Source organism: Chelonoidis abingdonii, chromosome 3 (assembly GCF_003597395.2).
Source record: "Chelonoidis abingdonii isolate Lonesome George chromosome 3, CheloAbing_2.0, whole genome shotgun sequence".
NCBI classification, from domain to species: Eukaryota; Metazoa; Chordata; order Testudines; family Testudinidae; genus Chelonoidis; species Chelonoidis abingdonii.
This window is the reverse complement of record NC_133771.1, coordinates 113160779-113184297: the sequence shown is the minus strand read 5'-3', so window position 1 is coordinate 113184297 and position 23519 is coordinate 113160779. Positions and strand designations below refer to the sequence as shown.

The 23519-nt window shown below is 42.9% G+C and overlaps 1 protein-coding gene across 3 annotated transcripts in view; it reads right to left on the bottom strand.

Moving 5' to 3' along the window:
- The window catches only part of PHACTR2 (phosphatase and actin regulator 2), a 209135-nt gene extending 190018 nt beyond the window's left edge, over window positions 1–19117 (bottom strand). For all 3 annotated transcript variants that reach the window (XM_032794767.2, XM_075064009.1, XM_075064011.1), the window contains exon 1: window positions 18958–19117. In XM_032794767.2, the coding sequence (XP_032650658.1) occupies window positions 18958–19117 (160 nt within the window). The remainder of the gene's footprint in view (window positions 1–18957) is intronic.
- Between the last annotated feature and the right edge of the window lie 4402 nt (window positions 19118–23519).

The window sequence follows — 23519 nt, the reverse complement described above, 5'->3', positions numbered from 1 at the left end:
TCAGTGATTAACTCAAAAAAAGAAAATGGCTTTAATAATATTTTCACTAGACAGGTGAACTGATTTAGTTAAAGCTGGTTGGAAAATGGCATTTCCATCCCATGGGAAAATCTGATATTTCTATTTTTTTTTGGTCCCGAATCAGGGGGGTGGGAGTGGGGGGGTTGTAATTAAAAGTTCACAAACTTGGATCTGAAACATTTCAAAATGTCAATTTAAAGATAAACATTTTGTTTGAGTTCTTCCTATTGAATTTTGGAAAATGTATTAGAAATCAAGATTTTCCTGTGGAAAAAAACATATTTCATCAAGAAACGTTTTTGGTCAGAAAACTTCAACCAATTCTACATTTAGAAAAACTAAGGATCATGTCAAAGTTTAGCTTTTTTCCTAAGCTTTACCATTACTCTTCTTATGGTTCTGAAAGATCTCCCCTCTATTCCCACTATTCAGTCTTCTCTTTTCATGACTCCTAACAGGCCTTTTGTTCCTTCCCCATGATCTCCAAAACGTCTGTCAGAAAAAAACTTAGTTGTCACTTTTTGGTTGGGTACAGCAAAGTTAGATACTTTATTCTGTTTAGCAACTACAGCAGGGAGAGAGTGCACTAGGACATAGGGTCTCCGCTTCCTAGACAGGTCTCTTAACAGGTAAACAATTACAGCAAGCATTTATACTTTTGTTACACACAATAATAAGCAACTTTCAGCTATCCCTGTTTATCAACAACCTTAGCCAAAGGCTATCTTTAGCTTTAATGGCCCTTTTGTGGAATCTAACAAATCTTGCTCATTTTTGCTGGGTCCCAGCTCCATTCAAATCTCATTCACTGAAGCTTCCTAGTCAAAGGGTCTCTAGAATGTAAGTAGTATATGGGGCCTACCATCAATCAAACATAGACCCCACCTCTGACCACTCCAGACCCCTCCCACCTGTCACCCTAAGACCCACCCCCGGGGGTATTACTTTTGGAGTCAAGACGGACACATGACTGGAAGTGAAGGGTGTCATGTGACCCCTCTAAAAATTCCTGCCACTGCCTTCTACCAATCAGAATGGGTTTCACTCCCTGGAGGGCTGCCCCGAAAGGAAATTTGACCGATTGGGGGTGTTCTAGGGTGAGGTGATACACAGAATTATAAAATCATAGAATATCAGGGTCAGAAGGGACCTCAGGAGGTCATCTAGTCCCACCCCCTGCTCAGAGCAATCCCTAGACAGATTTTTGTCCCAGATCCCTCAATGGGCCCCTCAAGGATTGAACTTACAACCCTGGGTTTAGCAGGCCAAAGCTCAAACCACTGAACTATGCCACCCCACCCCACAGTGAGTTGTGTGACCCCTCAAAGAACTCGTCCCACCGTCTTCTACCAATCAGGATGGGTTTTGCCCCCCATAGGACCGCTCCAAGAGCAGATTTGACCAATCAGGGAGTATCCTGACTAACCTGACTATCACCAGTTTCTGCTCCCAACTGTAACGACCCCAGGACTCCAAACTCTGATTAGCCGCTCACATCAAAAAGGGGCAACACTTGATCACATCCTATCTAATCAAGAATTCTAGGGCAGGTGACTTGACCAGAAGAGGGTTGTGTGACCCCTCTAAGAACTCCTCCCACCACCCTCTACAAATCAGGATGGGTTTCAGATGCAGAAGACCTGCACAAGAGCATTTCTGACCAACTGGGGGGAGTTCTTGGGCAGAGTGAGCTACCCAGAATGGTCATGTGACCCCTCTAAGAGCTCCACCTACCGCCCTCTACCAAGCAGAGTGCAGCACCACCCCTGGAAGTTTTGGTGCCATGCAGAAGAGGCCATTTTGTTCCAAGAATGCGTGTTTCAGAAATCGTGGAAACGCTGAGAGGAAACATGGACTTCTTCACCACGCTGGTGAGAACTTCAGAATCTGTTTTAGCTCTGAGAGCCTTCAACCGCCTGTGGAGAAAACACTACATCAGCGACAGTTCTGAGGAGGAGGAGAAAGCAGCCGAGAGGAGCTCTTTGGCCCAGCTGTTGATGGCTACGCCAGAACTCAACCCCGAAATCCAACTGCTCATGAGGAAGACCGACGTGTGTGACGACATCTCGTTTTCCATCCCTATGGAGGAAGGCGACCCTGGTTCATGGGAGTCACCGGTGGACAAGGTGAACGGAAAAAACGTCACTCAGGTAAATGAACAATTAAGAAGTGGCGGTTGAGGATGGGATGTAATGGGGTTAGAAACTGACCTGGGGTTGCATCAATCTAAAAAACAAACAGTGGAAAGGCTTACAGTTGTTTCTTTTCTGAAAATCTCTCAACAGCTCAACGATGCCTTTCTAGAGGACCTGGAGGCCCTAGACACTGTTGCATCAGACAACAAAGACAAACTGGACCCATCTTGTTTTTGCTCAATGCTGATAGAAATTGTTAATGAGGATGCCGAGGATGATGGCTATATGGATTTAAGGAGGAGGCTTGGCACAGAACTAAGCCAGTGCCATGTCGTGAGCATAAAAAGTCATGCGCTCTACTGTATGATATGTTGTTTATGCTGTCTTTTATCACTCCCTTAGGGAAAAGCTTTTTGAAGATTGGGAGGGCTGTGTCATAGATACGCCAGCCCAATAGCACCATGACTGTGTGAGTTAGACTTCGGAGGACATAAACTGCAAGCTCCGGGACCTGTGCGCTGAGCTATGTTTGGAAAGCTTATGAAACAATGTTATTGCCATAGGTTATGCTTTGCAATGTCTGTGTCGAATCCAAGAAAATTTAGCGCAAGGGGTGACCTTGGTAAATGCTGTGCAATTTGGTTCAGACCCTGACAGTAATTTAAAGAAAATGACCAAACCGGAAGATGCCTGCTTACAGCATTATACTGACTGTCTGGTCCACACAAACAGTTACAGAACCCTGCTTAAGAAAAAGACTATTGGTAAGAAATCTAAAAGGATTAATTTAGAGAAAGGTGAGGGGACAAACATGCGATATAAAACTTGGTAGCTGTAAATAAAAATATCTATTGAAAAGGGCTTTGTGACTATCTGTGTTTCTGTTAGAAGGTCTGTGTGGTCCTTAAGTAAGATAAAACTTTTGATGGAGCATCTTGGTTTGTTTTCAAGGGGCTGTATGTCTTTTAAATAAAAAAAAATAGTTTGCGAGAAACTAGCTCTTGTGTCTTTGTGTAAAAGAGACCCATTTACCCCAAAAGCAGAAATGGGTGTAGTAGAATCTTGTGAGGGGGGAACCCCCCCAAAATGTGTTTAAAATAAAAGCAAAAAAAAAGGCTTCTATATCAAACAGGAATGTTTGAGACATGTGTTTGAATACAATAGAGCTGACGCACCCTGTTGAACTAATGATTTAACCACATCCCCCCACTGAATAGCAAGAGTGACTCCATTGAGTCTGTAGGTTTAGATGTGATTACCCACCCTTGTTTCCATCAGGGTTAAATGTATTAGTGATCAGTAATTAAGTTTGATGGGGGAACACCCACAGTAAGGGAGGGAGGTAGGCAGGGATGGTGAGCTATGATTAATATTAAATTAAATAAAACCTCAGGAGTTCGTAGACGCTGTTGGACAGCTTAAATATAACCCCAGGAGTTTGTGGAATGATATTGGGCAGTTTAAATAAAACCTCAGGAGTTGGTACTCTTTCTAGCAACTCAAAGTCCTTAAAATAATATATTTACAAAACTAAACAAGAGTCTAGCCCAAAACTGAAATGCTTCAAGGGTTCACAAACCTCCACCATTCTTTTATAGAACAAGCACTTAAAGTAAAAGCATTTAAAAGCTGGGGGTATTTGTAGGGTGTTTACTGTGGTTGTGATACATCCATTTTATTTCAAAACAATCCAAAACTTTAAGCATGAAATAAACGTGTTTAAGAACAAAACCAAAACCAAGACATTCACTATCAGTAACATTAAGGATTGTTGTGTATGGTGATTTACGGTTTAATACTGTAAGAAGGCCCTACATTGCTCTGTTTTTTCAATGAAACAGAAAAATATATTTTAACTAAAAAAAAAAAAAAAAGAGCAGCCCAGTTGTGCAGACAACTTACCATAATTTCCCCACCCCTCAGATCACAAAAGGGAATGCTGGGGTGGGCAGGCCTAATTTCCTTAAGTATCTATTAATTCAGAGTTGTAAGAATCAACCTGCTAACTACAAACTCTGAAACAAAGAATTAGGATGGTATAAAAACCAAAGTGTTTTGGAGACTGTCCTCTTTCAACAGAAACTATCCTGAACAGAATAGCTGCTGGACTGCAAGATTAGGTATGCTGCTTGTTTTCACTCTGAAAATATATATTATATAATGTCACTCTTTGTCTATGCTGTCCTTATTAAATAATAGTATCTATCTTTATTGCAGTGTGATCTGTTTAGCATGGCAATAGCAACTTCAAGCTGCTTTTCACCAGGGCCAGGTAAAACTCCATTTTTAACTATAGTTGTACTTAATACTGTTAAATTAAAAACACCAGGTATAATACTGCTTGCATAGGGATTTGATGCAATTGGGGAATAATACTAACTAAAAACTTTGCTTGTTTTTCAATCCAAAGGCCCAAATACACATTGGGCGGGACAGAATAACCATGTGCCAGCATCTCTTACTCTGTTGTGGAAGGTAACTTTCTGCAGTTGGCTTTTAAAAGCATGTATGTGTTTTAAAATGTTTTAAAATTAGTTTTAATGTTTAAATTGTGAGTTAGGGGTCTGCAAGACATAGGTGTGGGATTTTTTAAAGTATATGATTATAAACAGTTGGTTTGGTTTGTTTCAAACTAGCAGGGGTATTTTACTCTGCAAAATGTGAAGTTTGTTTTTAAAATGGGTTGTTTTAAAATTAGTTAGTGTTTAAATTGTTGTTGGTGATTGGGGTGACCAGATTGGGACAGTCCCGATTTTTGGGTCTTTTTCTTATATCGATTCCTATTACCCCCCAACCCCGTTCCGATTTTTCACACTTGCTGTCTGGTCACCCTGTTGGTGATTCAGGGGCCTATGCTAGAGATAAGTTTGGTTTTTTAAAAGTATTTAGTTACAAACTGTTGGTTTGGTGGGTTTAAAACTGCTGGGTTTTTTTGTGAGTTAGGGGTCTGTGTAAGACATAGATGTGGATTTTTTTTTTTTAAGTATTTGGTTGCAAACTAAAGTACTTTTTTAAAGTATTTGGTAAAATACTTTTTAAAAATATTTGGTTTCAAACAGTTTGTTTTGTTTCAAACTAACAAGGTTTTTTACTCTGCAAAATGTGATGTGTTTTTAAAAATGGGTGGTTTGTCTTTTTAAAGTTAGTTTTAATGTTTAAATTGTTGTTGGTGATTCAGGGAGGCCTATGCTGAAGATACATGTGTAGGGTTTTACAGTATTTTGTTTCAGAACTGTTTGGTTTTTACTCTGCAAAATGTGATGTGCTTTTAAAATGGGTTGTTTTAAAATTAGTTAGTGTTTAAATAGTTTTTGGTGACTTAGGGGGCTTATGCAAGACATAGTTATGGTGGAGGAGTTTAAAAAGTATTTTATTGCACATTTTGTTTTTGAGTGCATGGTGGAAACATGCTTGTATGAAAAATGTCTAGGTTTTAGAGAAACACTCATGGTAGAAATAAACCAAAACCTGTGTGTGTTGTACAGCCTGAAATGGATTATTTTCTTTTAAAGCTATGACTTTTTAAATAGAAAAACATCCTAATGAGTATTTTATTTTTTAAGTTTACAAGACCGTTTCATGTGTTTTATAATAATAATGTTGTCTGCTCCACAGTACAATCCAAACATAAGAAGTTAAACAATCTCAAAAGAAAAAGGAAAGCAACAGCTGAAAAGGAAAATTCACCAGCATCAATGGTTGACGAATAGATGACGCCCAGTAAATATATTTTGCTTATTGGTTTGGTTATTTTCTGAGGTTTTATATTTTAAGCAAATACATAGGTATGGGTGAGAAAGATAGTAAAGTTAAATTTTGTAAAATGGTTATTTGATGGTGAATTGGAACATCTCTGTTTTTCTTAATCAGGCATGGGCAGCTCTCCTGACAATCCTGTAGTCAGAGCTACAGGGACACCTCCACTAGAAATCTGCTCTGAGCCCTTTAACAACACCACCACCAACGCAAAACAGCACAAGAGCGCAGATGAAGCATCAGGGCAGTCCAAAGCTTATATACATCAAACCCAAGGGCAAAACAAAAGATTCTGGTAAAAAGCAACCATGCAAACACAACTCCAGCTCCTCAGCAGTCAGCACCACACCACGCCCTGAGAAAACTGTGAGTCAAAACACAGACATTCACAAACCTGGAGCATGTGCTTTAGAGGTTGTGAATAAAAAAACAGGCACTGAAAATTCTTGTGATACTGGAATATTGCAACCACGCAAACACAACTCCAATTCCTCAGTGGTTACCACCACACCAAACCCTGAGAAAACTGTGAGTCAAAACACAGAGATTCACAAATCCAGAGCATGCGCTTGATTGATTGTGAATAAAAAAACAAGCACTGAAAGCTCCCGTGATGCTGGGGTATCTCCTTATGAAGTATTTGAAAATTATTACAAACCATTCTCCCAGCACAGTAAGCTTGGCACCAATGACATAGCCAGGTTTTAAGAGCAGGGGAGCAAACATAAAAAAGGCGCCCCCCCCCTTGTCTCCTCCTCTAGCCATGCCCCCCCGGCTCCTCCAGCCACACCGTGCCTCCCCCACACACCCGTTGGCTGGCTTGTCCAGCCACACTGTGGCTATGTTGCACTCCCCCCTCGCTCCTCCGGCCATGCTGCCCCCACCCCATGGCTGTACAGGGAGGCTGCAGAGGACAGGGGGTACAAGGGGAGGTGAAGGGGAGGATGTGGAGGGACGGGGACAGGGGGGTTGACTTGAGGGGAGGTGGAGGGGAGGATGTAGGGAGGGTGGCAGAGGAGAGGGGTACGAGGTGAGGTGAAGGGGATGGAAAGGCAGGGGCATGGGGTACATGGGAGAGGTACACGGGGTATGGTGCTTGGGCAGGGGTTACTGGGGATGGGAGTGGGCTGGGGTCCCTGGGACTCTCTGTGCAGAGGGGGCTGGAGCTGCCCCCGGGACAGGGAGAGCCTGGGAATCCGTTGCTTCTTTCCGGGGCCCGGCCACTAGACCCAGCCCAGCCAGCAGCAGAGAGCAAACCCCACCATGGCGAATCTCCTGGCAGCCCCAATCACATGGCAAATTGGTAGCCAAGCTCACATGTGGCTCAATGGCCAGGAGCTGGGGAAGCTGCAGCCTGGCTCGCCCGCTCAGCCCGAGGGTGCTGCCCTTCCTGGGGTTATTGGTGGAGCCTGGCTGTGGGCGGGTCGCACTGACAGGCTGTGGCGGGATGGGGGAAGTGCTCTCCCCTCCTCGGGGGAGTTTTATTCCAGTGAGCCGAGGGCGGCACTGAGGCTTCTGCTGGGAGTGACCTGCAGTGGGTCCGCCCACTGTGGCTGCCGCGAGGAGGTGAGGGAGACCCTCCTTGCCCCAGGACCTGGTCAGTGCAGGAGACGGGGCAGGCACCGAGCCACTCTTGCAGAGGGCTGTGGGCGGAGCTTTGCATGAGCAGCGCAGAGCCACGGCATCCACTCCTCCACCATGCACGAGCTCTGCCGCTGCCTCTGCTTTGCGGCCACGCTTGCGGGGCTCTCCTAGGCCAGCAGGAACTGCCTAGACCTGATTGTTGACAGCTGCCTCTGCATCACAGAGCGCTCCAAGAGGCCTAGCCACCAAACTGTCTGCATCAGAGTTGTCTGCAGTGGGGGTAGAGTTGCGGGCCCCTATGCTGCACCCCCCCTCACTCCTCCGGCCATGCCGCCACCTGCCCATGGCTCCTCCGGGTCTGCTGCCCTCCCTTGCCTGCAGGAGCCCAGCACTGCCCGGCAGACCAAGCTTCAGAGCGGAGGGAGCGTGGGCCTCGCCCACTGGTGCCATGGTAACCCCTAACTAAGGCACCACTTTTGGAAAATGTGCTGAGGGGAAGCAACTGCTTCCCCTGCACCCCACTAGCTATGCTACTGCTTGGCACAGCTCTTCAGTATTCTAAAAAGATTTGGGGAAAATACGATGCTTCATTCAGAAAGTTGATGGATGCTGTATCCTCAGGGGTTGTAAAAGAAAGGAGGACTGGAAACTACATCCAAAATGCAAAACCTCTTGCAGGTGACTTTTTGAAAAATACTTCAATTTTTCCAGAGAGTGGCTCTGAGCAGGAGTGACTAGTTGTGGAAAGGGACCTGGGTAAAAGGGGCATCCTCAAAGGTACACATCAGCTAAGGCATAAATAAAAGGGACGATAAATGGACGGCTGCCTGGAAGATACAGACCAGGGTCGCTGTAAAATTTTCAAAAAAGTCTAAAAAGGTGATGAGGAGAAAAAAACAAAGAGATGCTGTCATAAGTAGATAGGTAAGGGTTAATTTTCTTTTACCTGTAAAGGGTGAACAAAGGGGGAACCAAACACCTGACCAGAGGACCAATCAAAGACCTGGATTTTTTTTAAAGTCTGGGAGGGAACTGGAAACTAGGGGTCTTTTTGTTTTCGCTCGGCTGTGAGTAAACAAGCTTTCTCTAACTCCATCTTCTTTCAATATTCTACTATCAAGTGTAAGTACAAAGAAAAAGTAATCGGCTGTGATGTGCTTTAGTTTGTATTTACATGGGTGTTAATTTTGCTGGACTGGTTTAATTGGCTATCTTTAAATCAGGCTGTTTATTCCTATTTCTTATAAGCCATATTCCCTGTATTGAATTTCTTAATGCAGAGTGTAGTATATGTAAGTTCTTTCTTTTTTTTATATATAAAGTTTCTTTTAAAACTTGTGGGAGTTTTCTTTTCCTAGTGAGGCAAAGGGATAGAAATTTCTGTACCAGGTATCTGTCTCCCTCTCGGGAAGACAGGGAGGGGAGGGAAGCATTACATTCTGTGTGTTCCTTCTATTGTCCCAGGGTGGAAAAAGTTACGGGGAAAGGAGAGAGAGAATCAGCTCTGTTCCCTGGTGCTTAAGGCTTGTCTCTTTGGAGAGACGGAGACCAGTTTCTTGGTATTGTCATGTAAAGAGATTGCATCAATCCCCTCAGAGCGGAACAACGGAGAGAGAGGGAGGAGGGAGGGGAGATCATTCCTTTGCCGGTAGACTCATACTTCTGAGTCTTGGGGGGGTCCCCCAGGGAAAGGTTGGGGTGACTCAGGGTGACCAGGAACCCTAAAAAATCCTGGTTGGTGGCAGCGATATCAGATCCAAGCTGGGTATAAGCTTGGGGGAGGTTCACAGTAAACACTCAGATTTTGAACGCTAAGTCCAGATTTGAGACAGACGTTTACCACAGATGCCCCCTATTGGAGACTCTCAAACTGGTGTGTCTGAGAATGGGAAGGCAGAAACTGACCTGCAGAGTGGTAATGACTCTCACACAGAGTCTGATTTAGAAAATTCCCTCCTTCTCTAGATGGGTTCTCTAGATGGGTCCCTGTCCCTGATCCTCATGGTGGCACCTTGGAGTCTGACTCTCAAATAGTGTCTGATGTAGGAGATGCAGCTGAGGGTCCCATAGAGGAACCCCCAAGTAACCCTGAAAATGAAGATGCCCAAACAGACATGTATATGGAGCGAGTGAGAAGTTGGCAATGGGAATCACCTAGATTTGGGAGTTCCGTGTTTTGTGAGGAATTTCATTTTGTCAATCTTGAGTGAATAAATTCAGCATACAGAGGGGGATACAATTAGTTCTCGATGACACTAACAATAGGGTAGCCCCTGATGATTACATTCAGTTACATGTAGAGAGTTATAATTTAACCAACCCTTGGTTTTCGGTAAGAAGAACTAGGAATGAGCTGTCTGCTGAAGACTTCTTAAATTAGACCTCAAAGCTGTTACAGAGTAAAGAGAGACGCATGTCGATGGGACGTTGCACCTCACTGTGACAGTTGTAAAAAATGTGGACGGGAGTGGCCGTAGAGTTCTAAATTCTATCCTCAGGAGTCAAATCATCCATAAAAAGAGACAGTGTTTAGTAGACCTGACTTACCAATCTGTGTTTTGCAGGCAGCTCTGCCGTCATGTCCAACTGTAAACCCACAGATGCAGAATTGTTAGATGACAAACTCAGGTGGTCAGATCAAAAAAAAGATTATGCTCAGTGATGCAGCAGCTTTTGAACAGCATTTAGGAGTCAACATACAGGTGGTGCTTTATGCGGCGAAAGGCGGGTGGGGATTTTTTAAAACAGGAGGCCCAGTGTTCCCTAAGACTTTTTTCATCCTGTTGCATGATGAGCATTAATATGGGGTTCTGGATGTGAAAAACTTGTTCAGTGTGAAAAATTATTAGTTTTGCCACACTGTGTACAGTTATGACCACTTGTGCAGGTCTTGTTGCCACCTCTGCTTGAGTGCAACGTGTTCAGACAGTATGGGCGTGCAGCAGAGGTGTCCTAGCTGTAGACTGTATTGTTGCTCCAAAGAGTGTTTAGACAGACACGGCTACTGTGCATTGAAAAAACGAGTCGAATGCCTGTCTAAAACGTTATGTGATAAGTGTCAATCTTATGTGGACAAGGGGCACAGGGGTAAAGGGAGGTGTTGACAGATGATAGAAAAACATGTCATTACCAAAGTACACAGCAGGCGATGCTGCTGTTTAACAGAGCTGTACTTGAATGTTCTTCACATGAGGGCAAGGGAAGCTTGCGAGGACTGTTGACATTGCTCTGATAAAGCTTCTGGCTGAGTGACAACAACAGTAACATTTCTAAAGCCATCGTACCTAGGATTTGATTCCTATAATGTTTAAAAATATTTCAGTGATTCAGCCTTTCATAAACTCACAAATCCTAAATGTTTTTACAGGCTTTCATAGTTATATAGCCTGATTTTACATATTAAAGGCCCAATTCTGATCTCATAAACATTGTAAACAAGAACAAGTCCTCAGAAGTCAATGGTGTTACAATGATTTAAAACTGATGTGAGAGAGAGCAGGACCAGGCTCTTACTGTCTGTGTATTTCTTTTACAGGATAAACCGTCTAACTCTTTACATATGTTAAGAAGAAGACAAAGCTTTCCACCTGAATGACAAGCAAGAATGTCTCTTGTCATTAATATTTCTATGACAGGATATTTCAAAGACAAGCAAAAGGCAATGGAATCCAGGACACCGAACTCAGGATTTTTTGGTCCCCCTCTGGAAACTTTTCCAGATGAGCTGAGTGGTTTAACAGAGTACCTTTAGGAAACATTGACTTATTCATCTGCGCTACACCTAGCAACAAACAATACTAGGCAAATGCAATGATTGCTACTAAAGGCTACTTTGTCACATCATACTGATACTGACTTCCCATTGTAAAGTATTTTGAGATCCACCGACTGCTATGTAGGAGCTAGATATTATTATTAGCCAAAGTATACTTGATGATGAGCAACCTGGACACCTGGATAACAATTAACCACTTTATGGGGGACTTCCATGGACTCCACCACTGTGAAAAACAAAAATAGCCACAGGGTGCAGTCTTCATCTTAAAATTCCACTTTGAGTTCTCCTATTTACCATATATAATGCACAAAGGAGCAGGACACAATTTCTCTTGATATTCTGTATCACAGATGGCATACAAATCTCACATTCAAACTTACAAAGTACATGGTTTCTATCATAATATGTTTATGGCCCTGTGACAGGGTGTAACCTGGCCTTTGTAGCTCCCTAGGGGAGGCCCCACGGTCCTAGTATATCCCGCTCCAGGAAGGTGGGAAGAAAAGGTAGTTCCTTCAGGCCTGCCTAGAGAGGCCTTGTTGGAGTAGCCATCTTGCAAGCTAGAGAGACCTGGGCCTTAGTGTTGCCAATTTTAGTTGGACATTTTCCTGGAGATTTCATCACATGACATAAAATGTAATTAAAGATTAATCTTTAATTCCAGAGACTCCAGGACTAGAAGGGCTAGTGACAACCAATCAGAACCCAGCAGCCCAGATAAAAGAAGCTGCAGGAGCTTAGCAGATCAGTTCCTGGCTGGTACCAGAGGGGGTAGGGAAAGGAAGGGTGTTTCTCTCTAGCTAAAGGAACTTGAGGGATAGCCAGAGTTTGGTTTTGGCTGCATTTTGCATAACTGGATCTGTAGAGCCTTAACCCTTAAGAGCCTTAACCCTTAAGAGCCTTAACCCTAAAGCTAGAAGGGCCATGTAGGGAGAGGCCCAGAGAAGAAGTAGCAAAGAATTGGATGAAGCAGTACATGGCAGCTGTGTAGAGGGTTCCTGGATTGAAGCCCATACTAGTGGGCCTGGGTTCCCCCACTGGCCACAGGTAAAGTGGCATAAATCCCAAGAAGGGGATGGAGCTTATTTGGGAGTCTGAACAAAGGGCTGAATTTAAAGGTCTCAGAGCTGGGTCTGAAGGCCTGAGTGAGGGAAAAGTAGACAGTTTATTTATTGGACTCTTCCTACCCTAGAAGGGTTCATTCAGACTTTGTGACTTGACCCGAGGGCCAGGGGCGGCTTTAGGGATTTTGCCACCCCAAGCATGGCAGGCAGGCTGCCTCCGGTGGTTTGCCTGCGGAGGATCCGCTAGTCCCGTGGCTTCAGCGGACCTCCTGCAGAGGTGCCTGTGGGAGGTCCACAGAAGCCGCGGGACCAGTGGACCCTCCGCAGGCAAACCGCTGAAGGCAGCCTGCCTGCTGTCCTCGCGGCGCCGGCAGAGCGTCCCCCCCTCCGCTTGCCGCCCCAAGCACACGCTTGGCGTGCTGGGGCTTGGAGCCACCCCTGCCAAGGGCAAAGCCACTGAAGACCCATCAAGGCTGGTCAGCAGACTGCAGGTGACATCAAGGGTCAGAAAAGATACAGTATCACACCCAGCTATTCAGTGTCCCATTACAACCCCATGTAACTTTTTACAGCCCACGTACTTCTAACCACATGCAGTTCTGATTGCCACAAAGGTGCTACTATTTCATAAAATGACAAAACAACAAAGGAATAAATAAATTTAAGTCAATGATGAGTTCAATACGATGAAATATTTAGGGTTTGGTTTTTCAAAACCTTACATGACTTATAGTCACCAAAGGTAAAAGAGTGAAAACTCTTTTGCAATGTATCTTTTAATAGCTTACGCAGACTTCGTACTTCAGATGTGATCTGATATTAAATGGTTACTCAGTAAAAGCCTCGCTTTAGCAGGAAGTGAGAAATGCCAAAAGCCATGAGAAACTAAAATACACAGTGGCAAAATGCTAAACAGATCACACAGCCAGTAGCTGATTCATTGCCACAAATGCATGTTAAATCATATAGTGCAAATGTTTGTAACCAGCTTTCTACTTAGTTAGCCGTGGAGATCGTTACTGCATAAAGATAATATTTTTCAGCCTGGGCTCACATCTATAATTGATTTTAAAGTGCTGCACTGGAAATCATTCCACTTGTAAAAATGACATAGTATTTTGTGTTTTTAAAATCATGGTGCTCCCAGTGCACCCACACTTAATCATTCTGTGTTATTTTCAGAGACACAATTGTTTTCTACAAGCTTCAGCAGGCAGCAAGATTTGACAAGTCCAATACAAAAAACTGTTAGATTCTTACCTTGTAGGCAGTAATGCATAAGCCCACATATCAGAAATCAGTGGGTAAGTTCTAGTGCACCTAGCTTCCTTGTGCATACTTCAGCTAACATAATCAAAGATAATGATTCACGTAGACTTCATCTTTTGCAATAAATGCAGTATGAAAAAATGTACACTGACAGCTGACAATTTCCTTAGAACAACTTTGAAATTACAAATGATATGTAATGATGAAAGCAGTCAAGTTTAAAGTTACGTGACAATAGCTGCAGTATGTTTCCTGATTACAAAGAAATACATATACATATTTCATAAATATTTGCTTGTCAAACAAAATACCGGTAGGTTTATCTCCTGTTTTCAATAGTCCAGGTTTTAAATATAATGAAAAAAGATCAAGAGCTTACTGTCTTAGTAAAAGGATGTACAATTTCTTAGAAATCACACAGGTTGTTCCTAGTTGCTGATCTTAAACAACAAAGTAACTATTTGTCTTTTCTTCTACTGTAATTTTCCACCCCAAATTACCTGTGTTAACCCTCCTGTAATTTCTGTTCCTTAACCTATGCTGTAAACAAATCCTGCAAAAGGCTGCTCAATAAAAGTATATATTTCGTTTATATTTTTTTCCTTTTTCAGTTTGTATGTAATTTTCATACAAACACTTTCAAAGGTAATTACTATACTCACAAGTATATTCCCCTAGCATGAGAGAGATGCCCCCCAAACTTGCCATCTTCCTCATCCACAGACTGAAAGATTCTCTCTGCTGAACAGCCCCACTCATTGTAGGCATGACATGATTTTTTGGATGCACAGAACATCTGCAACTCCCATGGACTTTAGTTACAATATTGAGCGTCTGGTATGTGAAAATGAGACCCCAAAATTATGGAATGCAGTCTGTAGCCTCTTCTGAAGACTGGCCTAAGTGACTTAACCAACGTCAAACACCAAGGGCCAAATTCAGAGATTAGACTAAATTAGTCAAAACAAGCCTAAAGAGCTAATCAGCACCTAATCTCTCCCACTACTGAGACAGTCTGCCCTCAAAGAGTTAAATCAGTCCATAGCCTGGGAGTTCTGGGCTCCAAACTATTTCTGGACACTAAAATACCTACAGCTGTCAAAAACACCTTTTATTTGCATCTGCCAAGGTTGCACCTGCTGCTGTCCGATAATGGCCTGGCCACAATGATCCACTTCTTGGTGACTTTTAGGCTGGATTACTGAAACTGACTTGTTCTGGAAATGAGTTCACCAGCCATAAAAAGTTCCAGCCTGTCCAAAATGAATCCCTGGTTGCCTTCTTAGGATAACTCTCCAGTTCCTTTCCTCCACCAGAACTGCACCGCGGGGTTGGAGATGGGGTCCAAAATCTACCCTTTCACTCTTAAAGTGCATCCATAGCATTAGAACAAGTTATCTAAATAAAGAATCTCTTGCAAAGGACCAACACAAGACACTCACAGGAACAATTAAACTGTCAATCACAAGGATTAAACTCATGAATTCTTTCTTGGCAACTGCCAAAGGCGGGTGGGGATCAGACCACTGGACCAGAGACTTGCCCACATATGTATCCTTGGGTTCCACCCACATAACTCAAGCATATTATGGCTGAGAGATCAGCTGCTTCAGCCATTTGACTCAAGTAGTGTCCATGCAGTGGCTCTGCAGCTTCTCTGAAACTTGGAGAGAACATTCCTTCTCCATCTACCCCCACCCCCACCCCGAGGGTACCTCTAGGCAGTTCCCAGACTTAATGCCCCTTAGCATGGGAATTAAATGGCATGCAGGCTATGCCTTGCAGGAGCCCTCTGAACTTGGATGACTTTAATCTTTTTTGAGGGTACAAGTCAAGTTGCTACCAGGGGCCAGATTATGGGCCAGATTATGCCACTTTTATTCACCGTTAAATCATACCTCACTCCTCAAATAGTCCTGCTGAAATGAATGAAAATACTTGAGGATAAAGTATTACTCAGTGTGACTAGGACTGACACAGTTTGGCCAGACAGATGAAGAAAATAACCTGCCATCACTTATCCTAGGATAGGTCCCTTTTGAAAAAAAAAGTATGTATTTTAAATTGCATTAGCCTAAAAAGTAGGACAGCAGTTGATAGTAAGATGTTGTAAAGAGATGCTGGGAAACTGTTACTTTCAGGCTATAGAAAAAGCCTACATTCATTCATCTGTTCAGATACATAGCTCGCTTGTCTGGAATAACAGACAGATGGATTTTGTGAGTCATTGCCAAAACTGCTTTTAGAAAGCCTAGTAGAATTTTCATAACTAGACAATCTCCATTAATACTGTCCCTCAACAACTGATGCAGTTATAGTGGCAAATTCAGGGGTGATTAAAATGGCGGAATAATGACGGTACTGATTGTTCAGAAAATGGATCAAACTGTGCTCTCATTTAAATTAGCACAACTGAGATCAGAGTATGGCTGATGGGGACAAAAATATGACTTCAGCAGGCACCATTTCACTTCATTCAAATATACTGGGGCTGGACAGATTTTGGGAATGACAAAGGGGAAAAAACCATGTACAGATTTTTTTAAAGATCCCTTTTAAATAGGGACACTTGGTGTGCATGTGATATCTTTGATATGAATGAATGGCCTCCTTTAAATAAATAAACTGATAAGGCTAAAGGAAAAGATAGGGGCAAAAATAATAATCATTGTCATATTGTACGTCCAAGCACTCCACATTTCAGTCCCAGTTATGTTTGCTTTCCAGGTTTTTGGAAGAATGAGAATGCCAGTTATTTTTCATGGAAACGCTGTATTAAAAATATTTCTAACCACCATATTAAAAATGTAACAGCTTTGAATTTTTTATGCAGGTGTTCCCTTTTAAAAAATGGAATCAACAGTTGTGTTACCTGACCTCTTGTTGCGCACATGCACAGCTGGAAAAATCCAGGGAACAGCAATGGAGAAAACAAAAAAGTGGTTTAAAAAATAAATCAGAAGGAATTATTTGTCAGTTGCTGGCAGGGACGCTGGCACATCCTTGAAAGGTTTTAGTTTTTTAAAAAAACAGACAAGGCAGGAAGGGAGGCCTAATTTGTCTCACATAAGGCAAGAAAACTACAAATAAATCATACCGTTGAAGGGAAATGTCCACATCCCGGTAGTCACCACAGTTAACACTAACTCTTTGTTGGCAGTCTTGGCAGACAAACTGAAAACCAAATATACAAGGAGACTGAACACTATCACTCCTAGATGTGGTTCTCCTAGGCCTGGATTGAGGCATATTAGGCGGGCAGCATAGGGAGCTTGCAGAGCTGCAGTCCGGCCTGTACCTGTTCTGGCTCTTCTCTCACTTGCTTAACACAAACAATTAGTCCCCTATACTTGCAGCACCCTTCAGCAGCCCGGAATTTGCTTGAACGTAGTTCAAAAAGAACAAATATGAAAAGAAAAAGGTAAAAAGAAAGATGAGATGCAGAAATTGGCATACGATTTTAGTTAGTAAAAGAGTTTCAGACTAAATCTAATACAGGCCCAGATTTTGTTTTGCTTCCTTGCAAGTGTGCAAGAAGCCTCCTCTCCCACTTGTGCTCTTTGCACAGCAGCCAGATGGACTCACAGTTTCTGCATTCCCCAACCAAAGAACCTACTCCCACCTAGCATTTCCCATAGTGCAAGCTGCATTAGAGGGCAGTGCTCTTCATACCAGGCAGCATTGCTAGCTCAGTGCAGTGTGCTGCTCTCCTTACATTATCTGAATAGATGCTGCAGCAGATGTGCTCGCTCTGTACACTTGGGAGCTCCAGAAGGCACTATGCCTCCCTGAAGTATAATCCTTCATTGTGGTTTGTCTCCATGTCAACTTCGGTGCATAAATAGCATAACTGATTCCAAAGCATCTCAAAGACAGATTCTCAGCTGGTGTAAACTGGCATAGTTTCATTTAACTTAATGGTGTAGTGCTGACTTACATCATCTGAGGATCTGGCCTTTCATTTTCCAAATAAATGTAAACATATGCAGATCTGTACTGCAGAATGTAACTGAGTTTTGCTCTTTTTAAACTTAGCCACAAGAAATGGCCTAAAAGACTAGGGAATAGCCTCATTTTTACTTTTGCCACTTTACAATTTCTACAGTGTAGACTGGGATCCTTATCTCCTTTAAATTTCTACTTGAAATTCACCCTGGACCTTCTTGGAAGCCTCATGTGTCTCTAAGGCTCAAATTACACCCAGAGACATGCACCCCTAACTTCCACTGAAGTCAGTATACTGTGCACTCCTAGCTGTGGAGAGAATTTTGTGTCACAAGTTTTTGTCCCATTGGAAACCCCACTTTTGTTAGTGAAACAGCAAGTGTGCGAGATTTGAAGGTAGTACATTTACTCAGGAATCTTCAAAATAACATTTTAATAGAAAGTGTACGGAAGTAAAACAATATAGTGCAATTCCTACTCCAAGCCAGAATCTGCAGCCTTTATCAAGCAAAACACTCAATGAGGACAAATTGGGCCTTGTGTGAGTCATGCAATCAGTTCCACTTCTCTGTATTTGGGGTCCCTTTCAGGGCATTTCATTGTCTCTTCACAAACTTTCTGAAAACACTCATATAAAATATTGTGTATTTAAGGAAAGACAGTTTGAAAAGCTCTAAAGCCAGGTAGTAAAATGATAACTGCACTTTTGAAACAGAAGAAGGGAATATCCGAGCAATGAATAATGAGGGCGATAAAGGTGTTTAGATCTCATAAATAGACAATCTGCATAAACAAACAGTGATATTAGCCATAACATAGGATGATCTTGAGAATCCAATCAGACTGAAGTAAAAATGAATCTTAGGCACTCTTTGCCTCTCAGGATCAGCCCCATGTTGTGAGGGCAGCTTAGATCTTCTAAACAAATTGCAGACTCATTCAGGTCTTGAAGCATGTCAGATGGAGTGCTACACTGCCTTTCCCTCTTTAGATACACTTTGGATGGTAGAAACAGACACAACAATACAACTTTCCAGGCGATGCTCCTGAGCCAAGCTGGAGAGAGAGCTGGCACTTGGTTCTCGACATAAACCCAAGGTTTTGTTCGCAACACCCTGCTGGCACCTTCCGCCCTCAACACTTTGGAAGGTTTTTAAACCCCAATGACCAGCCAGGTACAAAATCAGCCAGGTACAAAACCCAGATGGATCTGTCACTAACACAGCTTCCCTTATCCCATATTCCCTCCAGGACACCTGCTGCAAAAGCTCCCAAGCAGAACAGAGTACTAAGAACCCGGGTTAGCTGGCTGCTGGTCGCCCAAACCAGCTTCTTGCACCTGAATCAGACTGGAACACGTTTAACTAGAAATCCACCAGAACAAATACTCCACTCCACTGCTTACCTGAGCCTGTGATGTTGAACCTGAACGGGTGGCTTCTTCTGGAGGAACAGAAGGAGGAGATGTCGCTTTGGGAGCGGCCCCTGGGGCCAGGATCACCGGGTAGCAGCCAAGTGGCTGGAGGAGCTGCCTCTGCAGCGCTCCCCTTCCGACCCTCCATCATCACCTCCCGGGCAGACAGCGGCAGCCCTGCGACCCGCTAGCCGGGAGTGTGGGGCAGGGAGCGACCTATCGACCGAGTCTGTCTGAGGAGGGCGGTGGAATCTGAGGTATCTTCAGCACAGAGCCGCGGGCAAAGGGAACAAGCTGAAGAGGCTCCCGCCCCTCTGCAAGGCACTGAGATGGACGGGGGAGGGAGGGAGGCAAGAGAAAAGTTTGCACAGGAAGGAGCCGCCCACTGGCACAAAACTCCTCTAAGAGCAAAGGCACAGCGTGCTGCCTCCAGAGATGTGTCTGAGTGGTGCCCTGGCTGCCCTCCCTCACACACGCAGGCAGCTTCAGCAGCAGGCTTCAGTCATGTCCCCTTTGACAGGGTTTTCTGTGCCTCTCTGCATTTGAAAAGGTGGGACTCAAAGGAGGGGTTTGTATCGCAGCGGATAGAGTATTAATGAGGAAACAGGGAAGATTGTCTCTAAACTTTTCATGCATAAGATGTGTGTGTGTTTAAATACCCGTTACTTATTACACACCCCTACATCCACATGTATCAGCAGAGAGGAAGAGAAGGGGTGTGTGTGTGTACATAACTAAACAGCACACAGCCAAAATAGATACAGCTGTGGGTGGGTTCATATGTAATACACTGTTATTGCTTTTTCAAAGTTCAGCCTAACCACTCTGTTGTGGCTTTTTTAGTTAGTCCTTCTTGGCTGTCTCAGAGACACCTTGGGCCTGATTCTCCACTACTTTGCACCTGCTGTGGTCATTTGCACAAAGTGGATGCAAAAACTCACTCAGATCAGACAGGTGGCATTTAATACTCACTTTGTGCAAGTGTAAATGACCACACCAGGGGCAAGTCAGTGGAGAATTATGCCATGTCTGTGTAGAAAAAAAAGAAGAACTCATTCTAGACTCAGAGCCTGATCCTTCCTTACTTATGCCAGCAGTCCCAGTGACAGGATAATAGTTTTTCACTTTGTTTCCTACTCCCAGAAACAAACTGTAATGATCAATGAGACAAGAGCTAAGAAATTGACAGTATCTGTGTACGGGATGCCTTATTTCTCCGTCTCCTGACCTATACAACAAAGAAGTTGCTTGCTGCATCACTCAACCCATTGTTACTGTGATGAGTCAAATTTTCTGCCTAACATGAAGTTTTATGTTAAAAAGGGTGTTTTACCTTTTCTTGATATAGTCTCTTATTGCAGCTTTATATAACATAAATTCTAAATACATTAGAAATCATTCCTTCTCCCCTTGAAATCAATTGTGGAATTCTCATTGATTTTAGTGGAAGCAAGATCAGGCCCTATGATTTCAGCATTTCTCTCCCATTTAAGCACTTTTGTGACATTAAGCAACATAAAAGTCATCAGTGGAAAATCCAGCTTCTGTTAGATGAATAATTGCAGTTCATTATAGTAGATTAATGTTAGCCAGAAAAAGACTGATATGAAAGTCTAAAGCAGTGGCACTCAACCTTTCCAGACTATTATATCCCTTTTAGAAATCTGATGTGTTTTGCATACCCTCAAGTTTCCCTCACTTAAAAACTACTTGCTTACAAAACCAGATATAAAAATACAAAAGTGTCACTGCACACTATTACTGAAATATTGCTTACTTTCTCATTTTTACCATATAATTACAAAACAAATCAATTGGAATATAAATACTGCACTTATATTTAAGTGTATAGTATATAGAGCAGTATAAACAAGTCATTGTCTGTATGAAATTTTAGTTTGTATTGACTTCGCTAGTGCTTTTTATGTAGCCTGTTGTAAAATTAAGCAAATGTCTAGATCAGTTGATGTACCCCCTGGAAGACCTCTATTTACCCCCAGGGGTACACATACCTCTGGCTGAGAACCACTAGTCTAAAGTGTGCCCAACCAATATTACAGCCATTACAAAACATGGATTGGGGAAGTTCTACTAATGGGAGTTGTATTTCACTGGCTGTATGTGTGACTAGGAACAGAGTTCTAACTGCTTCTCAAGCCTTACTTCTTAGGCAGCTTCAAAGGGTGTTGTGCTTACAGCAGCAGAAGGGACTACATTTTAATCTCTACAGTGTATTGGCTTTTCCACAGATGTCGTCTCACTTTGGTAAAATCCTGGCTCCATCGAAGTCAGTGACAAAACTCCTATTGACTTCAGTGGGGCCAGGGTTTCACCCTTTATGTATTTCTAATGCATCAAATATCATAGTAGCTAAGCTATAACATACAAAATTAAGTGTTACATTAAAGCTATATGAAAAAGATTTTATTCAGCAGCTGCTACTTAGAGATTATCTTCATTTGTTCTCTATTTCTTCCATTCATTGACAGGCTATTCTTTATACTTCATTACTGCAAAAAGCTCCAGCCCCAAACCAAATGTCTACACTGCTGTTTTTAGCATCCTGGTGCTGACCCCCAGTCATCTGAGCTGTGCTGTGAGATTTGCTGCCACAGGTTTTTTTGTGCTGCGTACATGTCCCCAGAGAGACCTAAATGCTGTCCATAGTCAGACAGCTTCCTGTGTACCCATCAGAATTGCTCTAGTATTACACAAAAACCTGACTATTCATTCAGTCTTCGTAGGCAACTAGTGAAATGTAATACATTATTTTTATTACTAGTTTCTCATTGCATTTTGTATCTCTGCCAACCTTCTTTATTACTATGGATTTCAGTGACTATCCTGGGGCCTTTGTAACTTTTCTTGAACATAGTTAACTGAGTTCCTGTTCATCAGAAATGCATTTTTGGTCATGATTAATATTTATTCAATGGTTTTATTTTTAAAATTTCAATGGATTCAGTTAAATTAAGTTAACAAAATACACAGTGTCTGATCCAAAGCTCTTGGAAGTCAATGAGAAATTATTGACTTCAATGGGCTTTGGATTAGAGCCACAGGCTATTTTGGGACTATTTTTTTCATTCAAAGCATGTAAGCCATAGTGGTTGCACCTCAGGTATGCTGCACAGCATGGTGCTATTTTAACAGAGTACACTTAAAAAGATCTACAAGAAAGGAGCACTTAAGTGTTTGGAATCTTTTAGTGAAGGCCAAATATCAAAGGGAGAAGACATAGGGCTGCAGAATGTAAGAAAACTAAAAGAACAGAGAAACTGGAAGAGTAAAGAAACAAAGTAACAAGAGACAGAAGGTGCATGATAATACATGGTGAGGAGCAAAGTGACATAGAAAGGAGTAAAAGTAAAAGAAAATATCTTGCAGAAAGTAGGTCAACTTTGAAATAAAATAGGCAGATACCAATATGAAAAGACAGGATGAAAAGTAAAAGTTCAGGTGCTCGTATTTCTTAATTTAAAACACCATTAGAAATCAGAGTAATGTGAACAATCAGAATGAATGATGCCACGGGAACCACAATGTTGTAATCAGCCAATAACTTGATATTCTCAGCAAGACATACAACTGAAAATATTATGTCCTTGTTTTTTAAGGCCTTTGAATTTTTGGGGGGTGAATATAATGTTTGTGATTGACAGCTCTGGAGACTGAAGTCCTCTATCCGCAGAACAGGAAAAGCACACATAACAAAGTAAGGCACAAACTTCTTCCTGTTGCCCTACCAGCCCTACCATGAAGGAGGGACCATTCTAATAGGGAGAGACTACTTCAATTGCCTGTCAATTCAGTCCTTGGCTTTTCTGACAAGATTGCCTATCTGGGTCCTAGTTGTGCTGTTGATTTTTGAAAGTGCATATTTGTTCACTAGGAAATGGGATTAAAGCAACTAATTTGACAGAGGTCACCCTGACAGCCATTAGTGGCCTCAGACAGAAGAGAGACAGACAGTAAGTGGTAGCTAGTGGGTCTAAGGCAGTGGTGGGCAACCTGCAGCCCACACACTGCCCACCAGGGTAATCCGCTAGCGGGCCGCGAGACAGTTTGTGTACACTGACCGTCTGCAGGCACGGGCTGCTCGCAGCTCCCAGTGGCCATGGTTTGCCGTTCCCAGTGAATGGGAGCTGCAGGAAGCAGCATGGGAAAGTTTCCTACAATGGGGGAAGGAACAAAGCAGTTCTGCCATGGAACTGTCGGCAGAGGATTACCTCTCCTCTATGTGCAGGGACCAAGTCGGCACATAGGCAAGCAGCACAGGGAGCAGGGCAGTAGCCACAAGCATGGAGTAGATGTACCCTCATTTTCCTGCTTACTCTTAGCAATGAAATGTTCACTAGAATGACCCCTGCCTGTGGAAAAGTGTGGGAGAATTTTAGAATTTGTTCCCTAGAATGTGGCACTATGACCCCTGCAAAAAGTGTGTGCTCTTTTCCCCATGTGGAGCACCTGCCCACTCCCCGCCAACACTCACCATGCTTTAGGTGTTCACAGAGATATGTGCCTGGCTAGGGTCAGTGGGAAAGTGATGGCAA